Here is a 24,328-nt window from a genome sequence, read left to right as displayed (position 1 = left end):
GTAAACAAGGTGACCTGGGCTGACCACTCTCTCTTACTGGAGAGGCCATAAAACATGTCTGGTCTTATCTGTGTTGGGTGAATCATATGGCCAAGCTTGCAAGGGTCAAAGAGTGCACACTCGCACACACTCAAACACGCATGCAGACACGCACACCAGGTCTATGCAAGGGAGCCAATGAAGAAGAGTCATGGGACATTTGCATGCCTTTGTCTTAACCAATGACTGTAAAGAGCGGGGCTGCTTAAATAGCTAGCTAGCACAACATGTTCGCAGACAAACTTTGTGGCACAATGGCGTGTGATGTTTTTGTCTCCTTGTGGGCCGGCCGCAAGCAATAAAGCTTTCTTAAACTTGTTCACCGACTGACAGTGCAATGCTTGATAGATTAATATTTCTGACACCAGCCCAGACTAACCCAGGTAAACCCCATATACAGACCCACAGTCCAGACTAACCCGGGTTAACCTAGTTTAGCCCAGGGTTAACACCAGCAGACTCAGCTAAGACATGTAGCTCTTGCCTACATATTTTCCTCTTCCTCCGCACAGTGAGCTACATATTTGGAGATTGTGGTCAGACCCGCTCGACCCCTGACTCCCAATCTAATAATAGTAAGACAGGGATACGGATGTGTGAGGGGACAGCAATGGGTACGCGCATGTGTGGATCTCCTTAAGTTGGCTTCCATGACCGTTTGCTTATGTGTGTGTGCATCTCCCTATGTATGTGCCAGTGTGTGTGTCTGCAAATGGGGACCGGGGCCGGGGCTAGGGAGGCAAAGACACAGGCTCCAGTTAGCTGGAATGTTTGACGTAACAGCATGGGCTAGTGGGGTGACTGGACAGCTGTTCGCACTCTGGTACTCAGTCCCCAGTGGTCTGGGCCCAAACATGCACAGTCAAACTGGTGCAAACCGGACTGTAAATATAAGAAAACTTTGCTTTGGAATTGTATCTGATCTTTAAGAAAGAGGAAAATTAAGCATGTTTAAAAAGTAATGGTTTAACAGGGAAATACGTGACAATTAGAAGAGGTAGGCACATGAAAAACAGACGGATTTGTCATGTGTCAGCACTGTTATCACAATGCACATAACATGTTCATCTCATTTCATGTTCTATCACATTCAAGGAAATGAGGGGTTGAACCCCGCATGTGTCACATTGGGTGTTCTAGAACTACCTACCTGTTGGGATTGAATGTAGGGTCAGGTAGGTATGTCAGGTAGCTATGTTAGGCTGTGGCGTAGAGCAGTGTTGCGATTCCGAGGGTGCCAGAGGATTATCTTTGTTCTGCTCACTGACCTGGAGGGGTTGTTCCAAAAAGGAGGGGCTATTTTCAGAAGCATCAGGACCATTAGCACCACATGAGTCACACACATGCACGCGTGCACACATCACCACAGGACTTGCAGGTCTGAGGAGAAAATGTAGTCTGTCTTCCTTCACAGTGTGACCATGACAGTCTAGCTCACATACAATCTACTGTCTGAGTTCATTCTCTGCTTCTTGTATCTATATTTATTAGTATAGAGCAATATTTAGTATGCATACATTCTATATTGTACAGTGAGATACCATCAAAACATGACAACAGAATATTGGAACCAGTCTAAGGTACCTCTCAGGACATGCCCTGCCCTGAACAGATGTTCTGTGTTTTATCAATGTATTGTATTTGAACTGGCAGAAAAACATATATTAGCATGTGTGTACATGTGGTGACCCTGAGACCGTCCACAGGCTGTCACAGAACATCCAGGTTTCTAGGTTTCCTTTTGAAGATGTGACCTTGCTAGCAACTGTCTCTTCTTCCCATGTCAAGGCAGGACAATATTTTCAAGTCAGCAGTGTTGAATGTGGTCTCAGTCTCACTCTAGACCACCTGTCTGCCCTCCTAGTCCCTCCAGTCTCACTCTAGACCACCTGTCTGCCCTCCTAGTCCCCCCAGTCTCACTCTAGACCACCTGTCTGCCCTCCTAGTCCCTCCAGTCTTACTCTAGACCACCTGTCTGCCCTCCTAGTCCCTCCAGTCTCACTCTACACCACCTGTCTGCCCTCCTAGTCCCTCCAGTCTCACTCTAGACCACCTGTCTGCCCTCCTAGTCCCTCCAGTCTTACTCTACACCACCTGTCTGCCCTCCTAGTCCCTCCAGTCTCACTCTAGACCACCTGTCTGCCCTCCTAGTCTCTCCAGTCTTACTCTAGACCACCTGTCTGCCCTCCTAGTCCCTCCAGTCTTACTCTACACCACCTGTCTGCCCTCCTAGTCCCTCCAGTCTCACTCTAGACCACCTGTCTGCCCTCCTAGTCTCTCCAGTCTTACTCTAGACCACCTGTCTGCCCTCCTAGTCCCTCCAGTCTTACTCTAGACTACCTGTCTGCCCTCCTAGTCCCTCCAGTCATACTCTAGACTACCTGTCTGCCCTCCTAGTCCCTCCAGTCTTACTCTAGACCACCTGTCTGCCCTCCTAGTCTCTCCAGTCTTACTCTAGACTACCTGTCTGCCCTCCTAGTCCCTCCAGTCTTACTCTAGACCACCTGTCTGCCCTCCTAGTCCCTCCAGTCTTACTCTAGACCACCTGTCTTAATAATTGTGTTTAGCTATGGTCCATGTGTGCTTACAAGCTCACCCATGTATTCACATTTTTCATGAACACTTGTAAATAGGCCTTGCTTCAATGGATGTCATATTCAGAAATCTTTTGAACAAATCTGAAAGATCAAGACACAATTCTCTCGCAAAATAAACATTCTTTATTTTCAGATGTATTTATTTTTGAAAAACAGAAAACTACATTAAAACTCTTCACACAAAGACATCTGCTTTCTGTACAAAAAATGCTTTGTCATCAGGTGTCCGGTCATAGCCCTTTACATCACACCTACTCTTTACATCACAATCCTTACGGGCAGTCGCCCCTGACAACCACACGCAGACTTGGACTGAGACCCTGATCCTCTGTCCTGAACACTGTCCCGTGTCATTTCCTTTCTCCAACTTCCTGTAGTTGCTATTGCATTCCTCAGATAACATTTTTTCCTTCTCCCTCCCTCTCCATCCCCCGATCACTTTCTTCCTTCGTCTCCTTACACCCAACCACTTCACATTTTCCCCCCTTTACTTCCTCCCTCCAACGCACCCCCCCCCCCATCTACTCACTATCCTTCCCCATTACATTGTCTTCCTTCCTCCCCTTATACTTAAAATGTCTGTCACCTCCCACACTGTCTTCTTTCCTCAAACCCATCCCTCACCCCCCTCCCCATCCATCTACAGATTTCAGTGTTTCACACAGAGAAGAGCTCTGCCTTCCTTGAGTCCATGAATGTGACTGCAGACAAGCAGCTTATAGTCTAGATGCATACTTATACACACACACACACACACACACACACATACACACACGGACATGTTCCAGCAGCAACATAGACAGGAAGGTAAGGGAGTGCAAGCTTGCACGTAAAGAAGGCTGAACAGAATTATGGCTGACATAAGAAAACATGAGCTCTTCAGTTTCACAGCAAATAAACTCTCATTTGGTGACTGGGATAGCTTTGCCATCAAGCGATTTCACCTAAATCTCTGTTGGAACTCCTGAAAACTGGTACAACCTGCTATGCCAACTTCAATATGAAGCACCTCCCTCTTCTTGCACCACGAGAACCCATCCATTACATTAGTCTCCATTCATTCTCTCACATATCAAGGGTTTCCATCATTCACTGTCAGTGCAAAGCCACCTGCTTTGACTGCCACCCATGATAGGGCTACATTACATACACTACATGCCGACACACACCGACTGTGGCCAGTAAAACAACTTGTGGCACAAACGGCACGTTCGAATTAGTGATGGAAATCTGCCATAGACAGTTTCCACATACAAAACATGATTAAACCTCCTTGAACAAACACCCTTGAAAAAGATTGACTTAAGTGCAAACTCCCATGTGTAGAGCTGGCCTCCTGAAACAACTTGCTTTTTGTGCTCAGGTGTAGCAGTATTGCCAGCATATTACATACAGCTAAACTGACAATCAATATCAGATTACAAAGGAAGGCATCTAGGCTATGTTATAAAGACTTGTGATTCATCTTAAGTCTATAAAAATGATTTAGTACACGCACATAAATTTAGGAAAATGATTAAAGCCTAAACCCCACTGTCTTGACATTTCTAAAACTCCCAATGCCCTAATAATCTCTTTTAGTTATAACAGTTTGTGTCACAACCATTTTGTTTGCCACTGCTGTGGTTGTGGTTTTTAGCTCAAAGTGACGGCAGGGTAACTGTGAGGCAGGGATAGTTAGAGGATCTAACCACTGTTGAAGATCTCTCAGCATATTAACATACACATACTGTTCTGTTCACCTTCAACATGAACAGACAGGCCCATTCTTCTTATCCACTTGTCCATTCCTTTTTCCTTTACAAAAAGTGGAAAAAAAAATGAACAACATGTTGATCTCTGTTACTGGGGGCCCCAAGTGAATAGGACTCAACTCGGAGTGTCCTTGAGTCGGAGGTCTTGATTTTCTTGAACTTGACGGTTTGTATCATCACTTTATCCTTAGGAAGGGTGGTGGTAAGGATAACGCAAGGGTATTGAGGGCTTAGCACTCAAACAACACCCCCTCTTTTCCTCGAGTCGATGATGCTGCAGGGTCAGGTGGTTATGTTAAGGACGCCTGTGGCCAGGCCTCCTCACCAGTAGATGGTGGTGTTCTCGATCCGGCCCCAGCTCTGCCACTCTGGGAAGAAGCCGCTGGACGTCCTGGGCGATCCAAACTGATCAAACTCCATCTCCGGCTGCTTGATGTCCCGCTTGAACTCTTGCGATGACGGGGCGGGGATGGCGGCAGAGGAGGCAAGGCCGGAGCAGAGCCCTCCGCTGGCCTGCTCTCCGTCTCCATCCGACGCCACCAAGCGGTAGTTTCTCCCGTCGTTGTTGTCCCAGTAGGTCTGCTCCTTGGTGTGGTAGCGCACGCAGAACTCCACACACTGCTGTGCTGCCGGGGCGGCCGGCAGGTCCGCCGAGAAGGCAAAGGTGTCGGTGTCAGGCCCACCGTACACGTTGTTCATGTAGCTGCACTCCACGTCCTGGAAGTTCGCCCACGAGTCCTGCGTGATCCGGACGGAGACGGACTTCTCGAAGCTGACGTTGCAGACCTTGACTGTGCCGGTGAGCGTGCGGTCCTGGACAGTGCAGTTCTCCAAACAGACCTGGTTCTTCTTTAGCCGGCTCCGGAAATCCAGGTAGTCCGCGGCAGGCTGGGCGAAGTCCAACACCAGGCTGCGCTCCATGGAGATCTTCAGGCCAGCGGTGGCTTTCTCCAGGTCTGCTAGGTCAAACTGCAGCTCAGCCAGAGGGTCCTCCTCAAACTCTTTGAAAATGTGGATGGCCGTGAGGGACATGCCTTTGGAGTCTGCAAACACCACCCTCTTCTTGGGCATGGTCCTGGGCCTGGTGGTGGGGCTGCCCCTGCTCTGGCGGGGGCTACCAGGGGGGTCGCTGGCAGCCGCTGCCCCTCCTCGGGTGTTAATGCAGGGTCGCAGGGTGGCGTGGGGTGCATTGGAGAGTGAGCGGCAGTCCTCGTAGGAGCTCAGAAAGCTGCGGACGGGCGGGGAGTGCGATAGACAGAACCGCATGGCCATGTCCACTGGCATGATGGGGCCTGAGAGGGGTCTCGGGTTCAGTATGTGGAGAACCCTGTACAGACACAGACAGGGAGAGATGTGAGTTCAAAGGTAGGTCTATGCATTGGCAAAAAGTCTAGCTTATAAAATACCCTGGAGAAGAACAGATAGCCCGAAAGAAAGTGACAGCGAGAGAGCAAGGGGCAGGGAGGAAAACAAACACAATTGCTTGCACGCAATCAATGCTATAGGACATCAGACCCCAAAGAAACTACAAATATTTGCTTTCTATAAGGATGTAGGAAAACAGAAAGGTCACACGTAATTATTAGGTTGTGTAATGACTTAAATGTCTCCACAATACAAGAAAACAACACCAATCGCTCATTATATGTGACTCAAGACCTATACATTTAATTATAAAAAGGGGCGTATTGCACAAATAAGAAATACAATTTCAGCCATATCCCGATCTTAAGTTTGTTAGTTGCAAGTGTAAATATATGTGCACCGACGAATCCAATATAATCGGTATTATATAGCCTACCATGCATTTGAAGATTACAACATATTAAAACAAACGTAATTGGGAACAATTGTCCAACTAAAATGACTATTTCAAATGACAAAATGGTCAATGCCCAGCAGATGACTTTTAAAACTGTCTAAAATTGACACTTGACAATCTTTTTTTTACCTACTGCGCATTTAAAGACAACTACTGTCACTCGTTACGGGCAAGCTTACCTGGTACAATTCATTGGAAAACGTTGAAACTCTCAAAAGTTCCAAGAAACTGGAATGTTGTATGATGTTAAACCAACTGACTTGATGAAGTGGTAACGAAAGAAAACATTCATAACGCCATCTCACTTCTATTCTGTCTGAAGAACCGGATTATTGCACTGCTTGCCCCCGTCCCCTTGGTTTCCTTGCTTGAGCCCCACTGACAACGCGTTGAGTTGGAGACCAGTAGCCTAGCGGTCGATTTGCATGCTTTTACGTGCGCCACGGATGACATCCAATGGAGGAGCTGCAAGCAATCAGCACCGTCTAACATGTTCTATTGTGTATAGGACTCAGCTGAGCTATACGTTGCAGAATGGGGGAGGGGAGAGAATGAACATTTGACATACATTCCGTTTAAGGGTCACAACCAGTGGCGATTAAACCACAAAATGTTTATAGTTAGATAGGACACTGCCACTGCCAGATGCATCTTTGTGACCAAGAAACAAGTACGTGCGCAACTCCAATTAGGTTAGCAGTTGCTAAATACCCATATTCAGTGCACAACAGCTAACTCCAAAATGCACGTCAGAAATTAAATGCCCTAAAGTAGCCTACAATTCTCATTCCTTAAAGTGTCAGTGTGGCAGTCCTTTAGCACAAATTTATTTTAGGCCCCTACCTAATCACACAAACTAAACGAAATTGAATTGATTTGTCATGAAAACATTTAATGCACTACTAAGTGCCTATCGACTGCTATGGTTAGCCTAACTCGCGAGATCATAACATTTCAATACACATAACAATAAGCTTTAAACAAGAATTTGTGCAACAATGTACCAAAACAAAATATATAATTGACAACTTATTAGATTTTTTTGCAGAAAAGGTAGCAGTTTGAGTAAAGGCATACCGTAACGACTGAGGAGCAGGCAAGGGAGAAACGCAGAGTTCATCTAGCTAGGTAGCTTGCAGAATGACTTAGAATAGAACATTTCAAACCAGCAGAAAAAAACAAACATGAAGCGACCGCTAGAGGGCAAACACAGTGGCTCATACCCTTCCTATTCCACAGAATGTTAGCACTTGAGCAAAAATACGCCGCCTCTGTCATTTCCATAAAACACCGCTGAGGGCCACAAGACCGGAACCACTTAGATAGGTACAGCGGGTGGTGGTTGAAGGTGGCAGAGTTTAACGCTATCGTTAACACAGCTAATCGTCGCAAAAAAAAAAAAAAAAAAAACATCTTAGTGGATGAGGGGCCTCTTTATTACGTATTTCACAAATTTGTATTTGGCCCTTAATCATGTTATTGCTCAACATTGCCATCTGTTGGTGAGTTTTGGCTGCAGTGGTGCAAAATCAACACTGGAGAGACCTCTGCTGGTTGTTTTTTAAGTTAATCTTAGAGAGGAATGTTTACATTATTCTGATGGTAATTTTCAAATTATTTCTGGCATTATTTATACTTTATTAAGATTTGCTAAGACCCATGGATCTAAAGTCTGGTGAAACAATCATGGCAGCTGTTTGATCAATGGACATTATTTTAAATAGTTCTCCATAGCCTACAATTTCAATATCCCCTCAAGGATAATTCAACACACAGATGCACACACGAATAACAAATACACATGGGAGGTTTGCAATGTGCTTTATTTTTTTGGGGGTTGATATAACACTGGCTTGCTGCCAAGGCCCAGGCAGAAAGTGAACTGGAAGCCTTGGTTACAGATATGCATAGAAAAGAACATAAGTGCTTATTGTAATTGTGCAATACCAAGTAATACTGTTCATACAACAATGCAACTCAATAACAAAGTACAAAAACAAACAAAGGAAGCTGTCTCTTTTTTTTTGGAGCGACAGCTCCAATTTATGGCCATAGCATTCCTTATGTGGCTTCAAATGTCACAGTTGATCAAATATTGTACCGTGCACACATCAACATACTAAACGCTGACTACCTTGTGTACTGCATCATAACACAGTAAGCAGCAAAACATCACTAAACAACAGATGGGTGTTTTGTTCCTTCTAATTTCAAGTGCAACACAGTTTGTAAATGGAGCTTTTGGTCAGAGCATGTGATTCTAAAGCAGAAGTGTGTGTGTGTCCACAGTGAGTGTTGTGCTTACGTTTCAATCAAACTCACATCAATTCACATTCAGGTATAACACTCAACCTGGATCATTCAGGTATAACACTCAACCTGGATCATTCAGGTATAACACTCAACCTGGATCATTCAGGTATAACACTCAACCTGGATCATTCAGGTATAACACTCAACCTGGATCATTCAGGTATAACACTCAACCTGGATCATTCAGGTATAACACTCAACCTGGATCATTCAGGTATAACACTCAACCTGGATCATTCAGGTATAACACTCAACCTGGATCATTCAGGTATAACACTCAACCTGGATCATTCAGGTATAACACTCAACCTGGATCATAACAGGGATCTTTGGTACGGAATGGTGCGTGTGTGTGTGCATGTGTGAGTGTGCTTTCATCTACTGTGCAAAAGACCGGAAACACACAGCATCTCTGACATCATCAAATGTCAGATTTTTCAATGTTCTTAGTCAGAAATTAGAACAATAATATTGTTTATCGGCCCTCTATATTCCTGGGGATTTCTCAAAGTAATTCTCATAGAATTACATCTTCAAATCCTTCTGCTAAGGATAAACAACTGAACTTCTTTGGATTGGACAAATAAATAAATACTTTTTGGTACAAGCTTTACTGAACAAATGCCAGTATGCAAGTCAAACTGACTGGCACCTGTTCAAAAGGCACAGAAACTGGTCTACCAAGTAGCTGATGCACACATGATGTTTGCCAAGGGAACTGGAATGTTGCCCTCTATTGGTGCAGAATAGTTCTCGTTTGTGGTAGTCTGACAGGGAGTAAGATTTCTAATAAGATTATATAACAAGACTTTAAGATCGTGTGGACATTACTGAAGCAATGAGTATTGCTTGTCGTCTTTCTCTGGTACTTGACTAGTATATATATTTTTGTTACTATCTGCCCCCTTTCTTCTCATCTTGTCTTGTCTCCTCTCCTCAAAGACAGATATTGATCTGTTTAGACAGCTCTCTCTCCAGGTCAGAGATCAGTGTATCAAAGTCCTTCAGACTTAGTCTGCAGCTGAATGGAGCATCAAAGTCCAGGGCAAAGTCATCCACATACGAGGACCATCCCTCTTCCTTCTTCTCCTCTTCTTCCTCCTCCTCCTCCTCTTCCTCTGGGTCACTCTCGCTACCTGCCACCTCGTCATAATCAGCTTCCTCCCCAGACAGGAAGTCTCGACCACACACACTCCAATCGCCAGCGTAACGATTGCAAGGCGGGCTCTCCAGGCGGCCACGCCCCCTCCGTGACACCACTACATCCTGCGGCAGGTCGAGGCGCAGGGGAAGACGCTGACAATGCCGCTGCAAGGGGTTCTGGGTAACAGGGCTGGGTAAGGAGGGAGGGGGTTGGGGCTCATTGCTGTCTCTGGCTCTAGGGACTGGAGAGAAGGAAAGCAGGGAGAGGAGGGGAAAAACAAGGATTAAAACTGAGCCATGTGGTTTACATAATCATCAACTCGCATGCAACCCCTCCAACTCCCACACCTGGCCAGAGCTGCAGCAGATAGTGGAGGGCCTCTATGTGTCTCTTGAAGTCCACTGCACTGGCAATCTCCTCGCTGTGTGCAAAGCTCCGCCCCCCTCGGCCCGCCGGCGCCACAGACCCCCCAGACCCAGCAGGCCCTCCAGGAGGATAGGGCCTCCAGGCCTCCTGGGTAGGGGTCAGCAGTACCGGGCCAAAACACACAGCCAGGTTCTGGTGGGTCATCCTGTTACTCTGGCTGCAGGAGGCAACGAGGCTGAGATGGTCCAGCAGTACCGACAGAGTGGCCTGGAGGAGAGGACAGAGGGGGAAAGAGAGGAGAGAAGGCCGTTACTCAGGTTGTCCACCAGGTGGCATCACAGTCTCACCCAGGAGAGATGACACCAAGGGGTGGTTACACAGCATCACCAGAGGGGGGAAGAGTCATGCTTTGGAGCAGTAGTGGTATCTTTGGTACAGCTGCCTTCTGGTGCGCAACTATCACCGCCAGAGCCTCCCTAACTCATACCCCTGACCTCTGACCCCAGAACCTCACTCAGGATGGATGGGGAAGCTAAACCACATGTGACCTCAGAGTTTCTAAGAGGATCAACAAGAACACTCGCTGGGTGATGGAAATACCACAGAGAGGACACTGTTCTAGTATGTTCGAGCCGCGATCGAGCTGCAGCATTCCTCTTAGAGAGGGAACAGAAGGGGGAGGATCCATCTCATTCTGTTGATCTTGGAAGGAAGTGGCCAACAGAAGGTGAAACTTGTCAGCCCCTGCGTCGTACAAACAAACAAGGGACCGGCCATCAGAGAGCTCGCAGAGGGCGGAGAGAGAGGGGGGAGAGAGAGGGGGGAGAGCCTACGAGAGACATGGAGAGTGAGAGGTCGAGAGCGGGAGAAACATTCTGTTCTGTGGCCCCGAGCCAGACACATGCCTCCTCTTTTCTCTGCCTTCTCTCCACCCCTCCGCCCCTCCCCTCGCCCCCCCTCCGTCCGCCCAGCAGGACGAGCCGTCTCCCCCGGATCTCCCCGGGGATTTGTAGAGGAGGCAACAAGAAGAGGACATCTCTGTTTCCCTGAGGGATGGGTAAGGAGAGAGAGACAGACAGACAGAAAGAGATATAAAGAGAGAAGCAGAGCGACAGAGAAAGGCAGAGAGAGAGGAACACACATACACGCAGACTAACTCACTCTTTCAGGTTCGGGCAGGCACTGCAGCAAGGCCACAGTGCTCTGGGACAGCTGGGGATCTGCAGCCCAGGACTCTGCAGCACGCAGGTCTGCAGCGCGGGAGGGACGCAATGACATGGCCTCCAGCACCACCTCGTACAGGGTCCTGGTGATCAGGGGCGACGGCAGCTCCCGTAGGTAGTCCTTCAGAATGCCTGCCCAGAAACATTAAACACATGGACTCATACAGGAAGGAGATCCTGCTCGTGTATGATGTAGGATGTGTGTGTGTGTGTGTGTGAGTGCTGACCAGTTATGACGTTGATGTCGGGATACAGGTCTTCATTAAGGGTCACGGCGGCGCTGTCTCTCTCAAACGCGTCTCTCAGCTCCTTCTTCACGGCAGCTGAGCCACATAGACGATACAGGCCCACCCCCTAGACACACGCATACGCACAACTGATTGGACACATATACATGGACAAAGACAGACATACAGTGACACACTTTCCGTGCAGACTTACCTTAAGGCCTCTCTTCTCGATCTCAGCCACACACTTCTGGATGAGGAGTGGCACGGGGAAGGCAGAGCCCTCCTTGTCCACCAGGTGGCGCAGCTCCAGGCCGAACACGGCAGGGGGCTGCTGGTCGGAGGGGCGGGGGGACGGAGGGTCCCACTGCTCCTGCAGCGTCAGCTTCACATACAGCAGGCCCCGGGGCTCCAGACGCACACACAGCTGCTGGGAACGACTCGCTGGGGCGAGGAGAGGGGAGGAGAGGAGGAGGGGAGGAACAAAGGGGAGGAGAGAAGAGTGAGTGGTTATTTGTCATTTCTGGAAGTAAAGTCCTCGATGAATTTTTGCTGTCACTAAGCCCATCCTCAGCTACGCACGCTTCAGCAGTACTTCCAAATGAATAGCAGCACACACACACCTCCTGCCTACCTTTGAACAGAGGAGGTATGGAGATGGCCCCCAGGCCACACACCCGGTTGCGGGTCTGGCCCTGGCCCTGGCCCTGGTTGGTACTGGGTGTGTGTGGGCTGAGCACCACCAGACGGAGCAGCTTGGCCCTCTCCAGCTCCAGGTGGAAGGTGTGGTTCAGAGGGAGGGCGGGGCCACGGCAGGTGAGGAGGGAGGTGCGGGCGCGGGTCACCCCGTCCACCTGGATGGCACAGAACACTTCCTTGCTGGCCTCCGTCCTACAGGGGGCAGTCGAACCAGGAGCAAGGCTTGGTGGGGTAGTGGAACCATGACCGGGGACAACAGAACCAGGGCCCTGGGAGACAGGGCACCTGAGCAGCTCGCCTAGCCCCAGCAGGTGCACAGTCAGCAGGCCAGACACCCGGTGGACACACCTGGGCTGGTCGGCTCCATTGTAGAGGGTGAACCCGCTCACCTCCCTCACCCCTCCCTCCTGGCCTGCAACCCCCCCACTGCCCCGGGAGGCTGAGGAGGAGGAGGCCTGCCTGGGGAGCAGCTCCGGGGAGTCCCCGTCACTCAGGTATCCCCCTTTGCTGGTGTGGCGCCCCCTGGAGGATCGTCTCTGCGGGCGCGCTGGGGTGCTGGTGTCCAGATGGTAGCGGCTGATGACGTTACTGGACGCCTCCTTGTGACCGCCGGAGGGAGAGTGGGGCGCCGACGACCCCTCGCCATCCCTCGCCGCCGAGGCGCTGGAGGCGGTCTGACGGGCCGAGCGCGACGAGCGCAGGCTGAGTTTGCGTCGGAGTTCCGGAAGCTTCTTCATCTTCATGGAGAGTTTCCTGACGGTGCCCGGAGATTTGATCCTGTCGATCATGCTGCTGGCCCCACCCCCACGCTTCTGAGAGCCGGGGCTTTCTGAGGCCCCGCCTCCGCTGGTGCTTGCCCCGCCTCCCTTCTTCTGAGAGGCGGGGCTGTCTGAGGACGCGGACACCATAGGCTCACACTGGAGCAGGTCTGAGAGGAGTGTAGGGGGGGGGGAGGAGAGAGAAAAGGGTGGAATTAAACATAAATGGAAAAACAAAACAAAAACAAATTCAACATCAACCAAACCTTAAAGACGATTTAACTACCATCCTGTTACTGTCAGTGATTTCTCTCTACCTGTGTTCTCTGCTGTGATGTCAGAGGTGCGGTGGGCACTCCCTGGACTGGCTCCACCTGATGGACACTGGGTGGCATGGCGCTCCAGACACGCTGCCCCTCCACTGATGTCGGCCGTCACCACCAGCCCTGCCCGCCTCTGCGCTCTGGTCTGGGGGTCTAGCACACTGTCCCCCCCTCCCTCCGCCTCTCCTCTCCTTCGCCAGGGGTTCTCTCTGTCTCTGTCCCTCTCTCTGTCTATCCTGCCTGCCCCCCCCCCAGAGTCCTCCTCCTCGGGGATGGGGTTGTACCAGATGTTTTTGTCCCCCTCCAGGCCCTGCTGCCTCCCCTCTGACAAACAGCCAGAGGGCAGCAGCCACCTGGCCTCCTCAGAGGCCTGGGACTTTCCTGTGGACAGTATCCAGGCTCGGCTACTCCTGTCCAGGCTCTGAAGGTAGGCTCCTTGGCCAGAGAGCTTGACCGTGCTACAGGGGACACAGATCTCAGGGATGCCAGCCAGCGGCGGGGTGAGCTCTGGGAGGCCTGTGCCGACGCTGGGAGACTCACAGGGGGGCGTAGAGAGTGGCTGCTCACAGCCTGAGTTGGCACGCCCCCTCTCCAAGCCATCCTCAGTCACTGTCCTCTGGTTCCAGGCCTGTGGAGAAGCATGGGCCTTTCCTGAGCTGCTTTCCCGATCCTGAGACCTGTAGGCCAGACCGGAGGCCTGGGCATGGGGGTCCCTGAAGGAGCAAGCTTGCTTGGCCCACTGCTGTTTCTTGGCAACGGTGATCTGAGTCCGAGGGGGGGGGGAATCCTCTGCCGGGGGGGGTGCAGACACCAGCGCTGATGATGATGACGAGGTCTGAGTGGTGTCGCTCTTCCCTTGTATGTCTGTAGAATAAACACACAAAAATCGTCATCAGCATCATCATCATCATCCTCCTGCTCAAGAGTGAATAGAAAGATGAGAAATCACGTTTGATTGGTTTTGAGTTGCCCAGATGTGGGCTGAACTAATCACATCCCATTAGGGGGGGCAGAACTGGTTGGAGCAGGGCAGGACTGGTCAAATGAAGGTAGGGGCGAAAATGACGATGATGAATCTTTGTGATTGAATCTCTAGAAAAACATGCTCGTCTCTGCTGCAGAGCCTGCTGTTCTGCTGTGAGTCATGATGACCATAAGCAGGGGAGAAGAGAGCCAGGGAATGAAGAGGCACTAACCAAGAAAGAGAGGAGGGGGCAGGGAGAATGTGAGAGGGAGTGATGGAGAGAAGTTTAGTGGTTAGTTGGATAAATATTTCTTCCACCCTCACCCCATTTCTCTCCTTCTTCCCCTGTCTTTCCCTCTTTCTCCCTTTCCATCTGACATCCTGCACATCTGGAATTCTCTCTCTGCATACTGTTCTTTTCTCTTCCCTCCTTCCTTCCCCCTGCCTCTTCTCTGCTCTCTTTCCTGTTGCCCTCATCCTCCCTTTCTTTTCCCTCTTGGCTGTGTGTGTGTGTGTGTGTGTGTATGTGTTTGTGTATGTGTGCATGTATGTGTGTGTGTGTGTGTACCTTGTGACTGTCTTCATTCAATGACAGGAGTACAACCGGGAGTACAACGGTACTTAGGAATGGTTTGCTGAACCCAACGCTGGTTTCCTCAAGGATCACAATGACTCTTGCTTAGACTGTTGCTCTTGTTTGTTAGTGGTAGCTGATTTAAACTGTTTTCTATTTCAGTTAATCCTAATTTTATTGCTTTCCTACAGATACACTTGCACTTAGAGTTTCATGTTGTTTAATTGTAACTTGTTTAACTACATGCTCTTATGGTTTCCTCCCTTTAGCACTTATTTTTTGGTTGTTCACAATGTGTACTTCTTTTTTTGGCTACTCGCAATGCTTTGGGGTTATCTTGTTGTTAGTATCAGTGACCTATGCACTTTGTAAAGCTCTCTCTTGGAAGTCGCTTTGGATAAAAGCGTCTGCTAAATGAATAAATGTAAATGACAGATCAATCAAACATATCATTGTAAAAAGAAATCAAGTGGGGTCCAGGATTGCTGTTCTATGTGCTTTTGTTGACTTAAATCCACAGATCTCATTAGACCTGGATAAGTGTAGGAGTCTTAGTGCAGACTAGGCAGAGCTCCAGCAAAATATAGACACATGGGCGGGAAAAGACTACTTCCTGGGTTGACACTTAGCCCGATTGGCTGTTCCTTTTCACAGGAAGAGAGGCGGGGACTAAGACTGCACACCACTTCCTGTGCTCAGGGCCAACGCTAGGATCAGAGGGCCTTAGAGGGGTGTGTGTGTGTGTGTTTGGTGATGTTAAAAGTTAAAAAAACAGTCCAAGAATAGATCTCTGTCGTTAACAAACAGGCACGAAGTGCTGAGGTTTGGAACTAATGTGGAGCTTCTTATCAGAGTGCACACACACACTTCTTGTTCTCTGATAGATTGGTCTAGACGACTAAAGGGAGAGAGAGACATAGAGAGACAGAGAGAGAGAGAGACAGAGAGAGAGACAGAGAGAGAGACAGAGAGGGAAAGAGAGAGAGGGAGAGGGAGAACGGGTCTAAGGCCTTAGCTGAACAAACAGCTGTCGTCCTGCAGATGTCAATGACCGCTCTGTGCTTAGGCCTCTGCACAGCTGCAGACAGACACACACACACACACACACACAAATTCTAACACACACCATCCCCCCAGACACACACTCAAATGCACATCCATACACACATGCATCCATTCACCATTCATGGCAGTGCCTTAAAATACACAGATACACACCAAGTCCCACTAACACACACAAGGTCTGCAGTCATGAACTGAAGTCCCCACAGACTGCAGAGCCCCGGTGACCTAGACTCTCCACAGTACAGCCATGTTTCTTTCTCTACTCTTTTTTTTTTAAAATCTTCCCCCCTTTCTTTTTCTTTCTCTCCAACTTCTGTTTTTCCCTTTCGATGATATTCTCAACTCCACATTTCTCCCTCCCGGCTATAACCAGTAAAGTAATAATCGTTCTACTCTCTGGCCAACCTAGCCAGGAAACTGAGCCACTTTCCAAATGCTGGTTGGATTTTTTGGGGTTCTGGAAGTTTCCATCCTGTCCTGTGTAAGAAGCCTTAAATAACGAATGAAGGGAAAATAAAAAGGGATTTACTGTTGATTCTCTTTCTCTCTCGCTCTATTTCTCTATCTCAACATAGGGCAAATTTGTGGTTAAAAGAGGAGAGAGAGAGAGAGAGAGAGAGAGAGAGAGAGAGCAATAGGAAAAATGCAGAGATAGGCTTTGGTGAGAGAGGGAGAGATGGAGGTGGGTGAGAGGAGAGATCATACATCTCTCTCAGCCTGCAGCAGATCGGTGGCTCTACCAAAATCCTTTTACTGCCTTCCCACAATGCATTGCACAGTGACCACAATAGAACTCCTTATGGCTGGCTGGCTGGATAAAGTTTCCTTATTTGGCTTCAGTCAGATGGAAGTCTATCATAAATACTTTTCTACTTATTCTCTGTATACTACGTGTATCATTCACTAAATCCCTATACTATGTCTATTGTGTTTTAGACTTGCAATAAATGTGTGTATACAGTATGTCAGCCATGTGCATGTTTGAGAGAGACTGACAAGTGAGTTGTGTCAGTCACTGCCCCACTGCTCTGTCTTAGTCCAGGCAGAGGGCATTCAGTCACTGCCCCACTGCTCTGTCTTAGTCCAGGCAGAGGGCATTCAGTCACTGCCCCACTGCTCTGTCTTAGTCCAGGCAGAGGGCATTCAGTCACTGCCCCACTGCTCTGTCTTAGTCCAGGCAGAGGGCATTCAGTCACTGCCCCACTGCTCTGTCTTAGTCCAGGCAGAGGGCATTCAGTCACTGCCCCACTGCTCTGTCTTAGTCCAGGCAGAGGGCATTCAGTCACTGCCCCACTGCTCTGTCTTAGTCCAGGCAGAGGGCATTCAGTCACTGCCCCACTGCTCTGTCTTAGTCCAGGCAGAGGGCATTCAGTCACTGCCCCACTGCTCTGTCTTAGTCCAGGCAGAGGGCATTCAGTCACGCCCTGGTTCCAAATCCTAAAGATATACGGTAAACAAACAAATACACTAACACACACACACACACACACCCTCCAGGGATGCTCTTAGAGAGGAAGTTGTACGGGCTAAATGACAGGAACCGTGTGGATGATCATCAGATACAGGACAGAGAAACTCCCTAGCATCCCAACGTTTAAACCTCACACACACGCACACACTGACCCACTTATGACTAACAACATTCTGACCTTGCATGCGTGCAAGGACTGCACAGTACCTTCTTAACCTCTGTTCCACCTGTTTTACTGGGGACAAAACAGATTCCTGGGGTTGGGTAAAGCTCAGCGGTAGAGCATTTGAACCTCCCCCCTGCCAAAAGAACATACGGTACATTATCCAAGATGTTGCATGTGATGTTGTGTTGCTGAGTTTTTCCTCCAGGCCAGGTCGTTATTGGAAAAAAGAAATGGTCATCTGACCTCCCAGGGGGGTTAATAAAGGAGCTCCAGAGAGGTCAGTGATGACAGACAAGAGCTGTATCAATATCAACCCAGAGACTTCTGAATGTAGCACGTGAGACCAAGCCTAAACATGATGGTCAGTGTCTCTTGACTAAGTCTCGCTGACCAGACAAACAAAACCATCAACTGTACATGTGTGCCTTTTCATGAGTTAGAAACAATGTTTTACCACCTCCTCTGTGCTCCTGTCTGTCTGTCTCTCCCTAATGGGGTAGAAAAAAAGTGTAACGACTATAACAGAGCAGCCGACAGGAAGTAAAGGAAAAGGAAGTAGTAAAAAAAGAAAGAGAAAAAAAAGTTGCAAATATAAATATTTCGATAGTGAAAGAGGGGAAGCAGGGAGTAGAGGAAGTGAGCTTGTGTCTGACCAGTCCTCTTGTTTTCATTGCATAATGGCGGTGGGCCTTAGGCTGCTCTACTGTGGAGTAAGCCTGTTTCCTTAGCCTGGTGTATGGGTCCAAACCCGGGACAGGACCCTGACATCTGCTGCTGGGTCTCACCCCCACTTCAGCTCATCAGGCTGGGGCCCTGCTTCGGGGCACTGGGCTGGGTGACAAGGCTGGGGAAGGAACCAGCAAGCTTCTGATCCCAAGCAGAGAGTCTTAACTCTCAGCCCTCCCCATTTACCTGGCTGGAGGTCTTATGTAGCACACACTGGGAGTGCGGGGACAGAAGCTGAGTGACAACAGTAGTTCATGGCCCAGTGTGACGGCCAAAGACCATAGGAACTATGGGAATGTGAGTCATAGAGAGACACTGGCCACTATGAGGGCTGTGGATCTGGACTTATAACGGTTTCAGAAAGACAGTCCCTCCCTACGCATGAAAAGGATATCAAGCATAAATGAGGGGGGAGATAGAGCATTAGAGAGACCGAGAGAGAGCGTGCGAGAGAGGACGAGAAAGAGAGAGAAGAAAGAGAACGGAGAGAAAGAGTCTTCTGTGTGTCAGAACTCATGTGGTTCACAGATGGTCAAAGATAAAGAGTTCTATTGACAGTTCCTGGTGAGCTAAGAATCACAAGCACCACACACACGAAAAGCTCAGTACCAAGGCCAGCAGACTTGTTGTGGAGCACATGCTTACACCTCTCTATTGCTCTGACCTGCAGCTGGACAGACAAGCAAGGTCAACATGCTAACACCAGCCTTAAGATCTCTCTCTCTCTTTCTCTCTCTCTTTCACACACACACACACACACACAAACACACAAACACACAAACACACCTCAGTCAGTGTTCGAAGCTGAGGTTTGGAGAAAATTGCCACATTTCTCTGGTCTGTAATGCTTCTAATTTTGGCTCGCAATCTGATAAGTCCTCTTAGGATATGGAGAGGTATCAACACACTGACACACACAGAGTTTAGTGTCCAAGGGGCATGGCGTTTATACAGACAGACACACACACACACACTATGGTGTTCAAGTGGCATGGCGTTTACACACACACACAGTGAACCGTCGAGCATGCAACTTTTCCTATTTTAGACATAACACAGAGACATTCTAAGGGGTGGGGGTGCAGACAGGAGAGAGGACAAAGAGCGGGTGGGGGATTGGTAGAGAGGGAGGCAGAGGGGAATGACATAGGGCAGACAGGAGGACAGGGAGGCAGAGGGGAATGACATAGGGCAGACAGGAGGACAGGGAGGCAGAGGGGAATGACATAGGGCAGACAGGAGGACAGGGAGGCAGAGGGGAATGACATAGGGCAGACAGGAGGACAGGGAGGCAGAGGGGAATGACATAGGGCAGACAGAAGGACAGGGAGGCAGAGGGGAATGACATAGGGCAGACAGGAGGACAGGGAGGCAGAGGGGAATGACATAGGGCAGACAGGAGGACAGGGAGGCAGAGGGGAATGATATAGGGCAGACAGGAGGACAGGGAGGCAGAGGGGAATGACATAGGGCAGACAGGAGGACAGGGAGGCAGAGGGGAATGACATAGGGCAGACAGGAGGACAGGGAGGCAGAGGGGAATGACATAGGGCAGACAGGAGGACAGGGAGGCAGAGGGGAATGACATAGGGCAGACAGGAGGACAGGGAGGCAGAGGGGAATGACATAGGGCAGACAGGAGGACAGGGAGGCAGAGGGGAATGACATAGGGCAGACAGGAGGACGGGGAGGCAGAGGGGAATGACATAGGGCAGACAGGAGGACAGGGAGGCAGAGGGGAATGACATAGGGCAGACAGGAGGACAGGGAGGCAGAGGGGAATGACATAGGGCAGACAGGAGGACAGGGAGGCAGAGGGGAATGACATAGGGCAGACAGGAGGACAGGGAGGCAGAGGGGAATGACATAGGGCAGACAGGAGGACAGGGAGGCAGAGGGGAATGACATAGGGCAGACAGAAGGACAGGGAGGCAGAGGGGAATGACATAGGGCAGACAGGAGGACAGGGAGGCAGAGGGGAATGACATAGGGCAGACAGGAGGACAGGGAGGCAGAGGGGAATGATATAGGGCAGACAGGAGGACAGGGAGGCAGAGGGGAATGACATAGGGCAGACAGGAGGACAGGGAGGCAGAGGGGAATGACATAGGGCAGACAGGAGGACAGGGAGGCAGAGGGGAATGACATAGGGCAGACAGGAGGACAGGGAGGCAGAGGGGAATGACATAGGGCAGACAGGAGGACAGGGAGGCAGAGGGGAATGACATAGGGCAGACAGGAGGACAGGGAGGCAGAGGGGAATGACATAGGGCAGACAGGAGGACGGGGAGGCAGAGGGGAATGACATAGGGCAGACAGGAGGACAGGGAGGCAGAGGGGAATGACATAGGGCAGACAGGAGGACAGGGAGGCAGAGGGGAATGACATAGGGCAGACAGGAGGACAGGGAGGCAGAGGGGAATGACATAGGGCAGACAGGAGGACAGGGAGGCAGAGGGGAATGACATAGGGCAGACAGGAGGACAGGGAGGCAGAGGGGAATGACATAGGGCAGACAGGAGGACAGGGAGGCAGAGGGGAATGACATAGGGCAGACAGGAGGACAGGGAGGCAGAGGGGAATGACATAGGGCAGACAGGAGGACAGGGAGGCAGAGGGGAATGACATAGGGCAGACAGGAGGACAGGGAGGCAGAGGGGAATGACATAGGGCAGACAGGAGGACAGGGAGGCAGAGGGGAATGACATAGGGCAGACAGGAGGACAGGGGGAGAGGATAGAGGGCATCGGAGGCAAGGACACTAGAATGTGGAAAGACAACAACAAGAGCAGGAGACAGAGAGGGGGGGGGGTGGAGAGACTTGAGAGATGAGGGCAGAAATGTGATACAGAGGCTAACATTCCCCTGAGTTCTGGGGTCAGGAACACTGCGGAGGCGAGGACTGCTGTCCTCACAGTACCCCGGATCTTAACCCCTGACCCTAACCCCTGACCCCTGACCTTAACACTGACCCTCTGGCAGCCTAGCACATCAACCAGCTAACTAACAAAACTCACTCAGGTCTGGCTGCAGAAACAGCTTGCCCCTCTCTCAAACATGCACATGGCTGACGGTGACACGCGTGAAAGAAAAATATGTAAGCTCAGCACTTCGCAGTCAACTGTCTTGGAAGCTTCCAGTCCAAGGAGAGAGAGAGAGAGAGGAAGACAGAGAGAGAGAAGGGGAGAAGAAAAGAAAGAGTAAGAAGTAAAGAAAGAGAGAAATGCTGCCAGCTGTGAATTCTTTAAGTTTGCCTTCAACAAAACTTTTCAGCAGGCTGTTACTGGGATGCTTCAATAATTATAGAAGACTATGGACTGACTGGCAGGCAGGAATGCGAGCAGATAGACAGGCAGGTAGGCAGATAGACAGGCAGGTAGGCAGATAGACAGGCAGGTAGGCAGATAGACAGGCAGGTAGGCAGATAGACAGGCAGGTAGGCAGATAGATAGGCAGGTAGGCAGATAGACAGGCAGGTAGGCAGATAGACAGGCAGGTTGGCAGATAGACAGGCAGATAGACAGGCAGGCCAACGCTTTCCTGACTGGGGGTAATGTTGATGTCACTCCCTGGTCTGGCCTGTCAGCTGCAATTAAAGAGAACGAAGGAGAAAAAACACACACAGACATACACACACCACTACTGTTTGTCACTGCCCCGATCAACCTGGGGGCAAACACAGGTCTTTCTGTCCCAGGCCCACCCAACAGTAGTGCAGTGCCAAGTCAGTGCCTGGTGCTGACTTCTGGCCCTGCCCTACATGGTGAAACTCCAGCCAACTATTCAGAAAGACTGGATTCACAACTCCATGTGTTGTAGTAGTGACTCAGTGAATAATGCACTCTTAGTCCCAAGGCCCCCTTTCACACCCAACCATAAGTGGTGATAACATGGACATCACCACAGACACACACACACACACACACAATGGTTTTCATACATCTATTCTAAGTAGGAGGAAGGAGTGGATTCATGAGTCTAGGACACCATCTCAAGCGCTCTCCAAGAGGTCAGGGGTCAGGACCTGCCAGACCGGCACATGCGGTAAGCGGAAGACCCCGGGTTCCCGGGTCTGAAGCGGACAGCCCCACCCTGTCGGAGTTCAGTATTGCTACAGGAGTTGAATGGATCAATTATGTAATGCTCGCACTTATGCAAACGATGTCTGCTTTTGGCCCGTTCCCAGATACCGGTAGCCCTTTTCTTTCTCATGTTGCATCCCCTCCTCCTTCCCTCCCTCTTTGTGCCGTTCTGCCGATAGCCTTGTCCGTCTGTCTGGTCGGGAATGTAAACAATGCAAGAACAGACTTTTCTTTTGCAAAAACTGTACAAATACATTCCACATTATTTACATCACTAAGGTCGTCTCTGGTTAGCGCCCATTAATTACACCAACCGCTCTTGCCTAATTATTAACTGATGTGTGAAAAACGATCTAATGCTACTGAACAAATCATGTCCCAACCTCGGAATAGGCGGTATTGCCATGTATACAACATATCTGTTGGATATTTATTCCCACAATCCACGGCTTGTGAGCGACACTATGTACATGTCTTATACATCAGAACACCTATAAAAGCCTGGGGATTTAAATGTGGCTATAAAGTTACCATTGAGTTTGGTGTCCGTTTTCCGCCGGGATCGGTCCTTTCCCCGCAGCCGCGAGAAGGTTCGCTTCAGCAAGGGCTCAGCCATGTCTAAATCCCTCAAGTCTGTCCGCTCCGAGCGAGGTTGGAAAGTGGGTAATTCCCGTAGAAGTAAACTTTCCTAGACTCTGCTCGCTCTCATCTTTCTCCCCACTCCGTCTGTAATTGCGCTGCTCTGAGCTCCCATCTCCTCAGACCTTGCTCAATGCGACCCTGTTCTTGGCCGTCCGCTCGTCCACTGCTACTCTTGCCAAATTTCACAGGAAACAAATTCCAGGGATTCTTTCCCAAAGTTTTTTTTTCTGACCTCCACTACTAAGGGAGAGCGTTTGGGAATGAGGGAGAACCGCAAGTGTTCATGGGAATTGTGGTCCCATGGGGAAAACAGGACTTTGACTACAACAACTTCTGACTGAAAGTTAGGAATCATTGCCACCATGTGGATGTAAAAGCATATTGTTGTTTCACTACAACATTGGAAAAGTATGTTATGTTATATATATAGTAAATACTTTTATGCATCAGTAGTTGTTGAGATGAGCAGATTCTGCTTTGTCAATAGTAAAACTTTGTGTCCTAATTTGTGTGAAGGCAACTCATGCGTCCTTGAGTTGAGAACGGAATTATTGTACTTTACTGCTTATTGTTTGGTGTCTACTTTGAACCACTAGATGGGGGTAGTAGTCCATACTTTCCGCCAGTATTGTGTGTATGTGTGTGAGAGAGATCTGGTGGAGCAACAAAACACTATGAAGAAAAAGAATGACCTCAGTATTGAGTCTGGGATTCAAAGAGGATTGTATCACCATGCTGAAGTGAGAACTTCTGCTATGATCAATAGCCTCAATGCTCAGAGTGGCCCTAATACAATCTGCCAGCATTCAGACCCACTAGACCCTGAGATGGAGGGCTGGGAAACTGAATGAGACAGTCTCCAGGGGGTTAGGACCCCAGCCTGGTGTGTGTGTGTGTGTGTGTGTGTGTGTGTGCATGATAAAGATGCATGGTGTGTACATGTGTATGTGTGTGTGATGAAGATATATGGTGCTGGCGGTCATTTACATTGTTGCATTAGCCTAAGCAAATCACCCAATCGCAGCTATGTGTCCTTAGAGCAGGGCCAATCAGGTCAAGGTAATCAGGTCGGGGTGAGTGATAGGCTGGGCCGTGTCTGGGTCCTGTCGACCAATTGCAGGGCTTCTTCTTGCTTCTTAAGGAGCCAAATCTGTATTGAGTGATTCTCCACAGGGAGCCTTTAGCCTTTGAGAAGGTTGTTGCAGATAGTATTGCTTTAGTGGATAAAGCCTGCAAGGACGTTCTTTTAACTTGTTTGGACTCCGACGGTGGTGGTTTATTTGATTTGAGCCCTTCTGGGAACAGTGCTAATTTAACAGCGTCTGAAATGGCGTTCATTCTAGACTTTTAACTTGACAAAGGCAGACAGGTGA

General features: G+C 49.5%; 2 protein-coding genes across 3 annotated transcripts; both read right to left on the bottom strand.

Moving 5' to 3' along the window:
• Positions 1–3,156: 3,156 nt before the first annotated feature.
• ppp1r3cb (protein phosphatase 1, regulatory subunit 3Cb) lies at positions 3,157–7,470 on the bottom strand. 2 transcript variants are annotated; one of them, XM_084671112.1, is made up of 3 exons: positions 7,290–7,469; positions 6,392–6,732; positions 3,157–5,717 (listed from the first exon to the last, which is right to left on the bottom strand). In XM_084671112.1, exons 2-3 carry the CDS (start codon positions 6,403–6,405, stop codon positions 4,712–4,714), a joined length of 1,020 nt encoding a protein of 339 aa, XP_084527238.1. In that variant the 5' UTR covers positions 6,406–6,732; positions 7,290–7,469; the 3' UTR covers positions 3,157–4,711. The 2 variants fall into 2 exon arrangements, with proteins under 2 accessions (XP_084527238.1, XP_084527239.1); XM_084671113.1 differs by lacking the exon at positions 6,392–6,732 and having other exon boundaries at positions 7,290–7,470.
• Positions 7,471–8,017: 547 nt separating this feature from the next.
• Positions 8,018–23,194, bottom strand: syde1 (synapse defective Rho GTPase homolog 1). The gene is made up of 8 exons (XM_084670950.1): positions 22,845–23,194; positions 13,260–14,129; positions 12,120–13,112; positions 11,700–11,929; positions 11,486–11,612; positions 11,197–11,390; positions 10,017–10,302; positions 8,018–9,910 (listed from the first exon to the last, which is right to left on the bottom strand). Exons 1-8 carry the CDS (start codon positions 22,927–22,929, stop codon positions 9,462–9,464), a joined length of 3,234 nt encoding a protein of 1,077 aa, XP_084527076.1. The 5' UTR covers positions 22,930–23,194; the 3' UTR covers positions 8,018–9,461.
• Between the last annotated feature and the right edge of the window lie 1,134 nt (positions 23,195–24,328).

The sequence above is a fragment of the Hypomesus nipponensis genome, chromosome 13 (genome assembly GCF_054491055.1).
Source record: "Hypomesus nipponensis isolate SF chromosome 13, ASM5449105v1, whole genome shotgun sequence".
NCBI lineage: Eukaryota > Metazoa > Chordata > Actinopteri > Osmeriformes > Osmeridae > Hypomesus > Hypomesus nipponensis.
The sequence above is the reverse complement of the archived record's forward strand: the minus strand, read 5'-3'. Positions and strand labels throughout refer to the sequence as shown.

Excerpts from the sequence above, each read along its gene's own strand:
- syde1 (XM_084670950.1), bottom strand. The coding sequence starts at position 22,929 with ATGGCTGAGCCCTTGCTGAAGCGAACCTTCTCGCGGCTGCGGGGAAAG. Across the intron at positions 10,303-11,196 it reads GCCTGCCCGAACCTGAAAGA|GCCACTCTGTCGGTACTGCT; the intron begins GTGAGTTAGTCT and ends CCTCTCCTCCAG. Across the intron at positions 9,911-10,016 it reads TCTGCTGCAGCTCTGGCCAG|TCCCTAGAGCCAGAGACAGC; the intron begins GTGTGGGAGTTG and ends CCTTCTCTCCAG.